Source organism: Nyctibius grandis, chromosome 10, assembly GCF_013368605.1.
Source record: "Nyctibius grandis isolate bNycGra1 chromosome 10, bNycGra1.pri, whole genome shotgun sequence".
In the NCBI taxonomy this organism is placed as follows: domain Eukaryota; kingdom Metazoa; phylum Chordata; class Aves; order Nyctibiiformes; family Nyctibiidae; genus Nyctibius; species Nyctibius grandis.
The window spans coordinates 18370484-18384911 of record NC_090667.1 but is presented as its reverse complement, the minus strand read 5'-3'; the positions used below and the strand labels follow the sequence as shown (position 1 = coordinate 18384911).

The following is a 14428-nucleotide window of genomic DNA, read 5'->3' as shown; positions in this document are numbered from 1 at the left end:
CAATTAGATGTGTGTGACTGAGTAGAAGTCGTATATTTCAAGCATTTTCTCTAGCACTCTTGCCTTTGTAATTGATTTTATGTGTGGTTTGTTCTTTAGTGAGTACAAGTGTAGTTGCTAATGTTACTGTTTGGACATTTTTTAGCAATACCAGCTCATGGGAAAAATCGAGTCCTCTGAAAAATACACAGTTTTTGTTCCTGGAAATAATTCCATTGAGGAGTACTGCCATGATGCCAATGTGACACAGTTGGTAAGCTCACTGCTTGCTTACAGTTTGAATATGTATTGCGATAAGTGCAGGGACATGTACACTGTCAGATCATAAACTTGAGCTGAGTGGATTTGAGCATGGAGAGGAGAAGCATATCTGGTGCTAAAAGCTAGGAGAAATGTGGCAGGGAAATGAGGGGGTTTCCTGGGGTGTTGCAATGGGATCTGAAAAGAATATTTGGACTCCAGATGCAAATTTCGGAGCAGATTTGAATGTGGATAGATGGCACAAAATGTTCCCCTTTCTGACTGGCTGTGGCGTTTCTGTGGCAATTTTGAACCTTTTGAAAGGTTCCAAAAAACATTTACGACTTCATCCAGTAACAGCCATCAGGTGTGATCAGTCATCTGTGATAAGGAGTTGCTAGGCTCTGTGGGCTTAATTAGCTGTAACAGATTGCTTAGGAACTCTTCTCGTGCCATACCTCTGACTGAATTGTAGTCTAGGAAGTCAAAAGAGTCCTAACATGGGGGGTTTTTTTTGCGGATTTAGGACAACGAGACAGTGCAGTACCACGTTGTGCTGGGAGAGAAGCTCTTGCCCGCAGACTTGAGAAGTGGAATCCATAAGAACAGCATGTTAGGGCTCTCCTACTGGCTAATGTTTTATCAAAACAGCACCCAGGTAAGGAGGGAAGACTGTTCTGCCATTTAAGGATCTGGCTAGATCTATCACCTTCTAAGGCTGGTGGCTGGCTACACCCTTACAGTTCGCCTTCTGTGGCTGTCTGACAGCTGTCAAGCAATCCATGCAAAAGTACTTGAAGGTTATCGTCTCAGCCGTTTCCTTCTCCTTTGCAGAAGTTTGTCAATAACATTCCTTTGGATGGAAAATTTCTTGAGACGAAGAATGGCATGTTGATCGGGGTTTCACAGGTCCTCCAGATACAGAAGAATCGTTGCACTGCCAATACGACCACCATACAAAAGGTAATGATGATTACTAAGGAGCTGACCACCATTTCACAGGGTTTCTCCATCTGCTGAACCAAACTCATGAATAGCAATCTACCTTGTCTCTTCCACGTGGATGAGAGAGTAGCTTGTGGTCTGACCCCGGTTGAGCCTCATGTGAAATGGGGCATCGTGGAGACTTGGCACCTCCTAGCCTCAGACTCTGTACTTCTAATGTAGGAGATCTGCAGCTCTGGTGCAGAACACATTCAGTTCACTTGCTGGGGTTCTCTCACAGTGCCAACCATGGGGCAGGCTGGTGCAGGGACTGCCAGATACTCATCTGTGGAAGGAGAATCCAGCCCAATTCTCGCATGGCATGACCACAAGCTTCCCTAGGAAATGCTGTGGTTGGCCTGGGAGTCATGGCCGAAGTCCAGCCCACATGCATCTTGTGGCTATTGGCCATCTGAAGATTGCAGGGTCAGACTGAGTTATGCCTGCCTTGTTACAGATCAGAAAAAGGTATTTGCAGCCTTGCGTGAAAGAACTCCAGGCCTACAGAAAGCCTTACCCCAGCTCAGAGGCTCAGGAAGGTGTAGCATGTGGCATCTCTTCTGGTTTGTTTTGTGGCACAGTCTCTGGAGTGCAGAAATAAGACCTTGTGTACACCACTGGAGTGCAGGAATAAGATCTTGTGTGAAGCCTTTGATAGCAACCAGGACGTGAGGGTTGTGCGTCATGATTTTTCTTCTTTTGGTGTTCTGAGCCACAGAGATAAATGCATCCTCGTCTTTGTCCCAGCCTGTACAGCACCATTTGTAATTCAAGATTAGTGTCTTGGTGTGATGTGGGTAGAGGGTACACATGTGACTTGTCCTGTTCTCTGTGCCCTAGTCAAGATGCGGCAAGTGTGAGAAGGGGATCAAGTGTCCTCCTGGATCAGTTCTTGTGGTGAGTCTTTGATTCATGTGACAACTCACAGACTGTTCGCAGATAGTGCTTTGATGTCCTTTTGTTGCCCTATAGAAGTCATCTCAATACCTGAAATGTGCCCTTGACTCCTCTGTGGCTCACTCATTAGCAAGGTTTGTAAGAGAAAGCAGAAACCAAGGGAGGGTCACGCAGGAAAAACACAAACGTGAACCATGAGGCTCCTTGCAGGGCTGGCACCAGGCTTTGCCTGTATTTCAGGAGCACTTTAGAGCATGCAGTGTGGGGAGTTTCCCCCCTTAGCAGGGAAGAAGAGATGTCTTTTTTTCATCTTTTACTCTTTTGACATTATCATCAAGGAAAGCCAGTTTAGGGGTGCCAACAGCAATTTCCCAGCCCAGACCATTGGTTTGTTCACACCGATGGGCTGGTGGTGCCTGCAGTTTGTTTGTGAGTGAGTGACAAATATTTCCAGAGAGGAAAACAATGAAACATTCCATCTCCATGCTGGCTATGACTTGCCTAGCAGCCACATCTGGCTTCTTAGGCTTTATCACTTTACTCTATGCCAAAAATTTTCCAATTACTTTTTCTCAGTGTTCATACTGACATGCATACCATGGATTTGGCAGGTAACAAAATAGACTCTGTGTGGTGACCTCACATCTAGAGATGCCTCGTTGGTCTCAGCTCTGGATAGTCCAGATTTTTAGGGCTGTTCATGTAGGACAAAAAGCATTATTCCTCTGTTAGGCAAGAACACTGCCATATGCATCAAAATGTATGATGTTTGTCTAAATATTGTATCCCCTGTCTGTATCTATGTTAATTATATCTGCAGGAATTGCCAGGAAGCAAGAATCTCGCTCGCTGTGAGTTACGCTCTGGGGATACAGGAATACTTGGCTGCCATTTCACCTGTGCAAAAGTTTCTCTGGTAAGAAAAACATTTGCCTCAGATTAATTTTGACAAAAGCAACATGGGTATTAGAAATACAGCCATGGAAATACAACTTGTGCTAAAATTCTGGCTGCGTTTGTGCCATTGCATAGCTGCGACTGGGCTCATCTGGGAGTTGCTTTCCATCCTGGAGATAGAGGGCACTGGAGAAAAACCAAACCTGCGGAAACGTCTGCACAGTAATGGATTGTGGTCTGCTGCTTTGGTGGTGTTGCTTTGGGTTTTGTCCTGCAGAGGAAGAGAAGGAGTTGAATGTTTGTAGTGTGGTTTCCTAAGGAAATGAGGCATGAATGATGGTATTTTGCTTGTGCACGTGCCTTCCCGAATAACCGATGACTAACTGGAGCCGAACCAAAGGGAGGAGCAAAAGGTCTCGTAGGTATTATGGCCCCTACCAGTTTTGTGAAAATGTGTGGCTGAGAGCAATCGCTTGAAGAGGAAATGGTAAAAGAAAGACTTGTGTGAATTTGAGCTTTTACAAGTATTGAAGCATCTCCCTGGAAAGTTTAGTGGGAATGGGAGATTGAGGAGAAGGGAGAGAGGGAGTAGTACATACAGTACTCACATGCAGAGCTTCAGTCAGCACTTGTACCTCACTGGGCACTTCTGCATCCCTTTGTTAGACAAAGTTTCTCTTCATCTGTACTGTCCAACTTGGTCCCATCATGGTTTCCTCTCTCCATGGGTAGAAGCAGAAAGAAGTGAGAGCAGTTAAATCAGACTTCTGAACCAAATCACCTTCTGCCCAACAGAGTATCTTACTGGTGGGACACACTAGGGACACAGGCAGGAGACGGGCTGGATGGGCACAGGGCTGAACATCTGCGTTACTCACCAAATGGCCAGTGTTGCTCAAGGGCACTGCAGACCTTTACGTGAAGCACTGGGCAACAGAGCAGCCCATTTTAGGGGGTTCATTGTGTCCTACCTGTGCACATCTGGCCCTTTCATGCGTTGTCAGAAATTATGGCTATCACGTAGTTAAAGGAATAGAGTAGCTTCCGCCATAAAGCTGTACCTCCTCTGTGCTGCACGTGACGGCTCACCCCAACTTGTTCTTGTTGGTTCTCCAGAGGTCTGTCTGCTGCCCCGGCTACTACGGACACATGTGCGAGATGTGCCCAGGGAAGCCAGGCCAGTGGTGCTCCGGGAACGGGGAGTGTGAGGACGGCATCGAGGGCAGTGGAGAGTGCCGCTGCCTGGAGGGTTTCCATGGCACTGCCTGTGAAATGTGTGAAGTGGGCCGATATGGAGCTGACTGCAAATCAGGTGACACTGATGGCCGTTGCAGCTTGTCTCTACCACACTACTTGCAAGGGGAGAAAAGTGGCCACGTCTCAGCTCTCGGGAGGGGTGATGGGAGGGAAGAAATGTCCCAAGACCTCTGAGACAGGCGAACGTCTGGCAGGCCACCAAGAGAGGGACAGTGGGAGTGAGCACTTGGGGTCAGCCAGAGGAGTGGCCCCATTTACCTCCTCAAACCAAGGCACGACTGACTGTGCTATGCCGCTCATCCTGCTGCCACCCCAACTACAGAAAGTAGAGGCGGGTGGTCTGTTCCTGGGCTCTTGGCCTGGTAGCGAGGGAACAAGAGCTGATACTCCTGTGACATTTTCTTTATGGCAGTTCGATGCGTTGGATTAGGAACAGAGCAGCCAGTGAAACGGCACCAGGACTCTGCTGGTGAGAGCTGGTTGGTTTGACAGTGATGAGTGTTTATATTTCCCCCCCAGAATGTGCCTGCGACAGTGGCATATGTAACGACGGACTGCAAGGGGACGGGAGCTGTGACTGTTTCCCAGGGTGGACGGGCCCTACCTGCCGAGAAAGTACGTGAGTGTGAAGGGGCCTGTGGTGTAACATTGCCTTTTTGGCAGAGAAATCTCTGTGATCCTCTTTAGTTGCCAGAGCAATTCTGTGTTAACAGAGCAAGATGACCACAGTCGCATGTACTTTGCATCCCTCCGAAACCTTATCAGACTGTGCTAGCTCATTCCTGCACACAAGCTGCATTTGCGGTGCGGCTTCCCCAACAGCACATGAGCCCTCAAGTTATTTGGGTGAAATTCATGTAGAGAAAAGCATACCCCCTGCTTCCATCTCCATGGACATTTGAGGCATCTCAAGACCAGCCCCTTGCCCTAGGAGAGGTGGAAGCTCCCAGCCAGACTGGGCTGACCATGACTCCTGTTACTTGCTCAAGAAGTTGGCAGGGCTTGATTTGAAGCCTCCAAAGGGCCTCAGTGTGTCTGCTGAGTTGCTTTTTCTGCTCACAGATCCATTGATTTAGGTGAGCTCAGGCCATGGTCTGCACTTCTCAATAAATCTGTCATTGTGTGTAGAAGTAGTATGTTGAAGATGGTTGTCCCTGGGATTTGGTAGTATGATTACTATTGGGGTAGGGAGGAACCTGAGCTCCTAAATACTTCGGGATTTTAAAGGTTTGCACACAAAGATCGATTTTGTAGTGAAGTCAAATGTTTGGGGGGCATTTAGAAATGGAAACTGAGTGGAGCTGTCCTATCTAGTGTAAATGTGAAGGATGAAAAAGTTCATCTTTTTGCTTCGAAAGGGGCAAAGCCAAATGGCCCTGTATGTCTGGATTAACGAGGTTTTAGTCCTTGTTTCATTCATAGCAGTGTGGAGGCCATGCAGATAGGATCAAATTGAACCGTTAGCTCAGACAGAGAACATCGAATTTCCTCCACTGCAAAGTGCCAAAACATAAATCCCACAAGATTTTCCTGCTGCCATGTAAGACAGGAGAGTTAGCATAACTGCTGGTGTGTCCCATCATCAGTCAGGGCACCGCAAGTGTGGCACTGAGGCTGTTTGCAGGGTCCTAGACGGCAGAAATGGCCCCAGCAAGTGCTAAATTGAAAATGCCAAGTCACGTTTGTGTTTTCTCTTGCAGGAATCAAGACTGACTTATGCAATAACACTTGCCATCAAATGGCCAAGTAAGTACAGACAAGGAGCTGGGTCATTCTGAGAAAGCCCTGTGTGTTTGTATGTGTTTCACATAGCGGTGATTCTGTGTTTAGGGCTTCACAGAGGGCTGAGAGGAGGTGCCTGCTCATTAAAGATGCATAAATGTCAGTTCCATTCTGGGAACTCTCTTTGGTGCTAAGCTGCATCTGGTTTCCCCAAGGATTTTGTCTATCTGAGCATAAATTCTTTCCAAGTTCCTTCTGCATGTGTGGATGGGAGAAAGCAGAGACTCGAAGGTACTCCAAGTCTGGCCTTATACCAGCAAATCAACCAGCCATTTATAAGCCCTTTCTGCCTTGCCTGCCTCCACCAAGGAATTAAATAGGCTGATGGGCTGTGATGACTCCCTATTGCTGCCTTCTCCATCCATTATCTAGTCTCCTATTTTGCGGTAGCGGGACCCAGCCATCTCCATCATACCGTGCAGAAGCACATGGGCATGGTGAAGGTGCACTGTGCAAGGTGTGAAGCTGTGCCTGGATGCCAGCTCGCTGGCCAGTGTAACTTGAGTATTCGGTGCTGTAAAGAAATACACAGCAACTCCTGTGGTCATTGTGGTCTCTAACTTGCGTATGCCAGACTTCTATAGTGTTTCCCACTGGCTGAGCAAATCAGGAGGTGTCATCAGTGTTTGTTTATCCCTTTCTTGTTTCAGCTGCCTCAATAGTTCCGCAGATTCCTCACCTACATGCTTCTGCTCTGCTGGATACACGGGGAATGGGACCCATTGCACAGGTATGTCCAGCAACTGTGGGCAAGATTCAAGGCTTGCAAACACCCGTTGAAGCTACACAAAGACAAGGGTTTTGTTTGTGAAATAAATGGCATGATGTTGCCAGGGGAAAGATCATTCAAATCCTTTTCCTCTCAGCCATCCACCGTGAACTCTGCCATGCTTTGGTAGAGAAGTTTTCCAGTCCAGAGCTTTACACAGGATGCTCTTGATGTTGCTAGAGCCTGCGTGAGAGGGATGAAAAGGCAGGCAAGAGTAGCAAGGCAGTTCTTATTGCTTATGGAGAGAGAAGCACCTGAATGGGTTGTATTAGTTCTGATATCACAGCAATGGTGGCAAAGATATAACAATTTTGGCCATGGATCCCCAGAATGTAGATGCTTCAATTCCCTGGAATTTTGTGCTCCTCCTATTTGCTGGCTGTGCCAAAATCGGGTAGCAGCAGTGCAGCAGTTGTGCCAAAATGAGGTAGGATTTCGGGATACTGCTCTAGAGCTACATACGGACCTGGTCTATGTCAAAAGGAAACAGACAAGAAAAAAACACTGAGTGATAAAATTGTAACAGTAAAAACCCTGGTAGACATCAGTTTCTTTTCAGTATTGCCCTTGTTTGAAAAAGAGTGAGAGGGAAAAAGGCAAAAAAAGGCATTTACGTTGTGCAGGAAAATATTTTTTTTCTCATGTAACCATTAGTCCTCAGTGAGCAAATGCTGTGACAGAAAGATGACTTCATCCAGTTTGGGGATTACTTAAGCTCAGCATGACTTTTGGATTAGCCTCTCTCAGATGCGGATGAGGCCTCGTGCCTTTAAAGGCCCTACAGTTTCATCAAGAAACAAAGGGATTTTCATAAGATGTTGTGATTTTTGTTGAGGTGGATGATCATCCTGGCACAGTTCATCTTTCCTAGATGCTCTGAGCTGATTCTGCTTCTCTTGTTTGTGGTCACAGAAATAGATCCCTGCACTATTGATCACGGTGGCTGCTCCATATATGCTGTGTGTACTAAAGTGTCCCCAGGAGAGAGAACCTGTGTTTGTAAGGAAGGCTACGCTGGAGACGGGACACTCTGCATGGGTGAGTGCTCAGCGCGCGTTTTGATGATAGCAGTGAGGCATCATCTGTGCAAAAGGGAATTTCAGACTACAAGTGTTCAAATTTCAGGTTAAAGTGTTGAATAACTCAATTCTCCTTTCACTTTGTTCATGCAGTGATTATTTCAAAGCAAGTAATTGCTGACTGATCTTGATTCAACTGTCCTTCTGCTTCTTGTTGAGGTGTGTGCACACATGTGTACGTGTGTACATACATACCTGTAGCTATGCGCTCAGCGTTCTCCCAGTCATGATTAGTGAAGTGGTCGTCACTGTCCCAGCACAGTGCCACCCGAAACTGGGCAGAGAGCCCACACTGCCCTTGGCACCTGTCTCACTGGATGGCCTCAGGCCACTGTTTCGGTCTCAAACCAGAAGAGCCCTGAGAGGTTTCTTGCCCTGACGCATGTCATGGAGAGGTCCAGAGACAGCAGGTGAGGGCAGTCTCCCACAGTGGTGCTCTGAGATGAAGATGGAGCTGTGGGAGAGTCCAGTCCTCTCTTCCTTTAAAGCACGCCCAGGCAGGTGTGGGATTTTCTGTGGGCAGATTTATCACAACTCAGAGACCCACATGTGGCAGGAGTAGAAATTGCAGCTGTACCCCATTCCTTTGCTATCACAAGTCACTTTTCCACCAAAATGTTTCCCAAGCTGGGAAGGTCCTCCCTGTTGCTTTCCTGATACCTCTTTGGGTTACCAATTCCCAGCTGCCTTGAGCAGCCCTCAGCAATAATGTGGCCTTATTGTTTTGCTGCAGAAATTGATATCTGTCTTGAAAGCAACGGGGGCTGCCACACCAACGCAGAGTGCATTAAAACAGGCCCAAGGAAGGTGAGTATGCAAGATGGATGTCAGGGCAACGTTATCATGGAGGTTGTCACAGCTGTGTAATTCTCTTAGAGACAATCCTTTCCACTGCAGTGTGCTGCCTTGTGCTTATTACCTTCCACACAGAAAAGTTGCCTGGGAAGGACATGACAAGATTGCTGCTTCCTTGAAAGCAGATGCCTTCTGTTGGTGGCCAGAGGCTGGAGGCAGTCTCGGGTTGTATTTGTTGTTGACACAAGCATGGTTATTCATGAATGTAGCGATGGGTGCTATACTACATGCTTTCCATCCAGCTCAGCCCTTGTGTGTTTTCTTTATTGGGTCCAAGTTTCAGTCTGAGCATCTGTTCTCCCTCCAGGTTGCCTGCAACTGTCTTCCTGGTTACAGTGGGGATGGCGTGAGACAGTGCAACCCCATCAACTTGTGTGAGCAGGTATGTCTGCATTGTGCTGTTAGCAGAGGTGAAGGCCACAGCCTTGAAGTGTTCCCTTGTCCCAACAGTTAACAGCAGGAGCAGGGTTAGCCTGCTTGTTTAGAGCTGGCTGTCTTGCCTTTTCACATACCGAAGGGATTTCCTGCTGTTTGGTTTCCATTGCTTCTCGCAATGACCTGCGAGTAAGTCAGCCACCTGGCACTCCCTCTTGTGGGAGAAGCAGTGTGGAAACAGTGACACAGGGTTGGAGGCATGTGGGCTTGTTTCTCTGCATCCTTTTTGTTTGGGACACGCTCAAAAGCTTAAGAGTAATCTGTGCTCATGGCATCGCTGCTACGTCAAAACGTCTCTCTGAATCATGGGGTTTGTCCCCGCTCTGGGTTCCAAAGTAAGGTGCAGAAGTCTTGTTTCGTGGGAGGATTTGGTGCTGAAAAGCCCTTGAGGATTTGGGTGAGGTGGTTTATTCTAAGGCAGTAGGCAGATGGGAGGGATGGTTTCCCTTCCACCAGGCTGGATGTAGCTAGCAGCTCCTGCATACAAGCGGCCATTCGAATTGTTGGTGACGCCCCTCCATGCAAGCCTTTCGCTTTTCTCGCTAGAACAACGGCGGCTGCAGTCCGTTTGGGCTCTGCAAGTACACGGGCCCTGGCACTCGAAACTGCTCCTGCTCTTGGCACAGTATCGGAGATGGCTTCACCTGCCGTGGCAAAGTCTACCAGGTGAGAAGCATGTGCACCATCTTTTGTGTTCGGGCCCCCTGCCCTGTAGCAAATGGCACCTGCAGGTGAGCAGAACTGTAGCATCATATCGACACGTGTGTGGTGTAGGAGCGGAGACAGGTGCTTTGGGGTAGACTACCCATAAATTGTAGGTATAGTGGGTGAGCCAGCTGTGGGAGAGAATCGCAGTAAAGTGAGCTGCTCCAAAGGGAGTCATGATGTGAACACTCTCCTGCTCTGTAAGCAACACTGACCATGCCTCCAGGGTGCTGTTTTCTTAACATTATAAACAAAGGGGAGTAATTTTTTTTTTTCCCCAAGGGAACCCACTTCTCTCAGTCTGTGGGATCTGGGCAGGTGTCCTCTGTGGCCATGCCAGGACTTGGGATCCAGTCTAGAGGGCAGCAGTCTGTCTCTGGCTCTGTTGCCAATACAATGGCTGTGCTTGGGCAAACTGGTGACCTTTTCTAGTAGTGGCAAATAAAAGCTGTCATACACACAGCAGAGCCGGAAGAAAAGATGGACTCAGTTCTGTGCTTCTGCTTTTATTGAAAGTTGGTGGTAAGGAGAGGGAGTTTGCCCGGCCAAGCCTGTCTGCCACTCTGGACAGCATCCCAGAACTGGTAGTGGCAGCACAGTGAGATTAAAGCGGAGGTTTTGTGAAGCACTCGAGGTGTCCCATGAGCACAGGGGCAGTTAAACCTGTGAGACAGCTGCTGCAGAAGCCAGCTTTCATATCTCTGCCACTCCATCCTGCAGCATCTGTGGTGTGAATGGTCCAGGCAGAGGTCACTGCCTGCTCTGTAACCTCCACGTCATCTGTGCCCACAGTGCTGGCAAGGGAGGGAGGGGAAGATCACTGTGGTGTCTCAGGAGAACCAGCATCTCATTGGGGTGGGAGAGTGACCTGGAGTGGAAGGAGCAGGTCACCGTGCTGGCTGGTGAGGAGCAAGTGGAAGGGACTCTGCTAACACCAGCTGTTTCTCTTTGTTTAAGGAGCTCGGAAGGATCGAAGACGCATCTGTGTTCTTTAAGATGACACTGGTTGGTGACAAACAGCTTTGTCCTTGTCCCTGTGTAGTAAATCCCACTTAGGGATTTCTGCTAAGGGTCTTGCTAACTGGAACCGTGTTTTCTATTTCGCTTCCCACAAATGCTCTTCTACCACAGGCGGAAAGCATCAAGGAGCTCAGTGGGGCAGGGCCTTTCACTGTCTTCGTCCCACAGACAGATTTCATAGGAAACACCACAACGGTAAGTGTCCTCCCATCCCAAGCGCTGTCAGGTGTTTGGCAAGCTCCAGTTGTGGCAATGTCCCCTCTGGGGCTGTTCTGCCCAGTGAATTGAAGCAAAGGAGCTGCACTTCAGAGGGTTAAAGGCATCCCCCATTCTCCATCAGTGTAAGAGCAGAGGTTTGGAGGCTGACTCACTGCAGAAACAGTCTGGGCAGGGGTGGACATGGCTCCTGTTGTAAGGAGACCCTTACTGGAGACCCTGTCCCATGGTCCTCAGCGGCACTGTGCCACATCAGTGATGTGTGGTGACTTTGGTTGCCCATGGCTATTAAGGGCAAGGCTTCAAGGCATCTGGGACAAAGACCTCTTATTCCTTCTCTGTGCCCCAGGCCCTGCCATTCCACTTCCATTGGTCCCTTCCTTCTAGTCCCAACAAGTGGGATGTCTGGGGCAAGTGGCGACCCGAGGGAGGAGAGATCCTTATTCATGACTCTGTGAACCAGGTTCTTAGCCAACAGCTTTTTGGTATCAGTGTAATGGGATATCCTAATACCATCACTGGCAAGTCCTGTTGTGCAGCTTCACAGCACTAGTCCCAGCCTTCTTCTCATTGGCCCCCCATACACCCAATAAAGGAACAATTCCCAACGAACGCATGTCCCAAGTGTCACTTCCTCAAGGCCAATGTGGTCACTTGTCCTCCATCAAGGGACTGGAATGCTGGTTTTGTCAAGCTGGTTGAAATTTCCCAAAGCTCTCAAATGGTTTTGTTCATTCACTGCATCTTGGGGGGGGACTGGCTTTCCTGCAGGGATGGGTCAAAGAGGGCTTGGGCAATCCAGGTCTCCCTCATCGTGTCTGAGGGCTCCCCTGCAAGACGAACTGCTGCCAGTGTGACCTCATTCTTCTTTTCTGTCTGTAGTTTGAGGAGTGGAGGAGCAGAGGTCTCCTCCGGGACCTGCTTCGCTACCACATGGTGGGTTGCCAGAAATTGCTGTCCAGTGACCTGGAAGCCCAGGAGTCCCTTACATCTTTATCTGGCCACAAAATAAAGATCACAGTGAAAGAGGTAGTTTTCTGCTACAATTCCCTTCCCTGTCCCACTTGTCAGGATGTGACTTTTGCTGTCATTTGAATGCCACTGTGGTTGTGGCAAGTGACTTGCCTAGGGCCCGCAGACAGCTCATAGGGCGGTGCTGTGGGTGTGAATACCTCATCGCATCGCTTCTCTCTCAGAATAGCATCTATCTCAATGAGGAAGCCAAAGTGGTCGTGAGTGACATCGTCGGCGTGAATGGGGTCATTCATTTCATCAACAAGATCCTCATTCCAAGTGACCTGGTGGACCGTAACATTTCCTCAAAGATCTCACAGGTAAGGCTGAAGCAGTGACTGTGCCCTGATAACTGCTGTGGTGGGGACAGGGCTGAGGATCTGTCTCCCAACAGCTCTGATAGTGCTGTCACAGATAAGCCCTCAGCCCAAGGCTGCGTGGGGTGCTCTTCCTCCCTGTTCCTAGCTGTGTGGAGGTTGTCTGAGGGCACAGATTTGGCTTGTGAAGGTGACAGCATCTGTGGCATAGCCATATTTGGGGCAGAAGGAGCCTGATCCATCTCTAGGGAACAGCAGTACTGGATGTAGGCAGGGGGATCATGTCCCATGCCAACCATCACACCTTTTCCAGTGCAGAGCAGATTGCAGCGTGAGATTGCCAGTGTCTCTCTGGTATCTTCAAACAAACATTAGGAGGTTATAGATCCTGTGTTTTACAGAAGATGACAGATTTTCTGTACAGCACAACAGAGTGCTGAAATTCATGCCAGCTCCTGCCATAGCAGCATCTACCCAGGATGAATCAGAGCTAAGTGGCAGCTGCTGAATGCCAGCACTCGCCAGGCCAGATCTATCAGCATGATGATGACAGAGATAAACTTGTGTTTAGCCAGTGTAGTTGTTAACTGTCTGGTTTCTCCCCTGCGTTGCTGCTCCAGGTCCTGGAGGGGGACCTCTTCGTGGCAGCTGTTTGCTTTCTTCCCTCTGCAGCAAAATATCACAGAAGTGCGGAGCCTTTGGGTACACCATTTATAGCAGGCTGCTGCAGGTGAGTGACCGGACTCCTGCTGCTCTCTGTGGAGGTGGTGTGTACATGTGCACGTTCAGTTTTGGCTTGTGGCTTTTTCTTTGTATCCCCTCTTATCTCGGACAGGACGCAGAGCTGCTGCCACTGGTTAGTGACCCCCTGCACAGACCCTTCACCATGCTGTGGCCCACGGATGCTGCGTTCAACGCCCTCTCGGAGAAAAGGCAGAAGTGGCTGTACCGCAGAGAGCACCGGGACGTGCTGGCCTCCTACCTCAAAGCACACATCATCAGGGACACAAAGGTAAATGTGACAACAAACAGGCTCGAACCTCCTGAGGCCACACGTGGTGCCACCACCCACCTGTGGTTACGCCAGAGCGACCTTGCCCAATATTTTGCTGCTGTAGAACATGCAGCATATTAGTTGTCTTGAGGAGACCCAAAGCTGTTTGAGCATTTGAGGCAACTACCACTTCATCATGAACCTCTGGTGCAGTGTGGCTGAGCTGAAACCTTCTGTCATCAGCTTTCTGGGGAGGCCACATCACTGCCAGAGCATCAACACAAGGCTCACAAATAGGCTCTTGTCTGTCGGGGTGATGAACAAGGGAAGAGTCCAGCTCAGCAAAACCAGGGCCTGCTTACGCAGGCTGGTCTCTCGCTGTTCAGGAATCTGGGACTAACCCAGCATAGTTACACTGTTCCACCCACACTGGCTTCACGTGCTGCCACGTCACACCCCCTCGCAGTGTGGCTGCTGACCCCTGTCCTCACTGGGCAGCATCCCATTAGAACTATGAAGTGCCAGTTTTGCCCGTCTCTCCCTTTGCATTCTTCTTTTTCGCTCTTAGATTGTGGCTGGTAACGTGCCCCAAGTCAAATCCATACGGACCATGCACGGCTCCACCGTCTCGTTCAGCTGCAGCAAAACCCATGTGGTGAGTGATGGTGATGCTGAGCTTGGCTTTCCACTGAGCAAGTGTCCCTGGGCATTGCCATGGGGCAGCTCATGCTCCGTGTTGGTCACTGGCCGTAAGTGAACACAGGGTTGGGGTGCTTGCAGGCTGAGACACCCCATTCCCCTGGCTACAGCTGAGCCTGTAGAGAGGCTGGAGACTCTGGCCAGCTGGCAGGGAAGTGCGGAGGCATGTGGTACCTGCACATGCGCTTCATGATGACCAGGTTGTGAAGCCAACCACGTGGTGCCATGACCTTTGCAGAGCACGTGTTACATGGGCAGAGGCCATTTC

General features: G+C 49.2%; 1 protein-coding gene across 1 annotated transcript in view; it reads left to right on the top strand.

Annotated features, from left to right (window-relative positions):
* STAB1 (stabilin 1) overlaps positions 1-14428 on the top strand; it is a 58554-nt gene that overhangs the window by 36040 nt on the left and 8086 nt on the right. The window contains 21 exon segments of the mRNA XM_068409390.1: positions 146-253; positions 767-898; positions 1075-1203; positions 2065-2121; positions 2942-3037; positions 4135-4330; positions 4795-4890; positions 5976-6021; positions 6708-6787; positions 7739-7864; positions 8639-8712; positions 9068-9142; positions 9742-9861; positions 10858-10905; positions 11032-11115; positions 12019-12165; positions 12333-12470; positions 13140-13159; positions 13161-13197; positions 13303-13479; positions 14030-14116. Coding sequence (XP_068265491.1) covers positions 146-253; positions 767-898; positions 1075-1203; positions 2065-2121; positions 2942-3037; positions 4135-4330; positions 4795-4890; positions 5976-6021; positions 6708-6787; positions 7739-7864; positions 8639-8712; positions 9068-9142; positions 9742-9861; positions 10858-10905; positions 11032-11115; positions 12019-12165; positions 12333-12470; positions 13140-13159; positions 13161-13197; positions 13303-13479; positions 14030-14116 — 2073 coding nt within the window.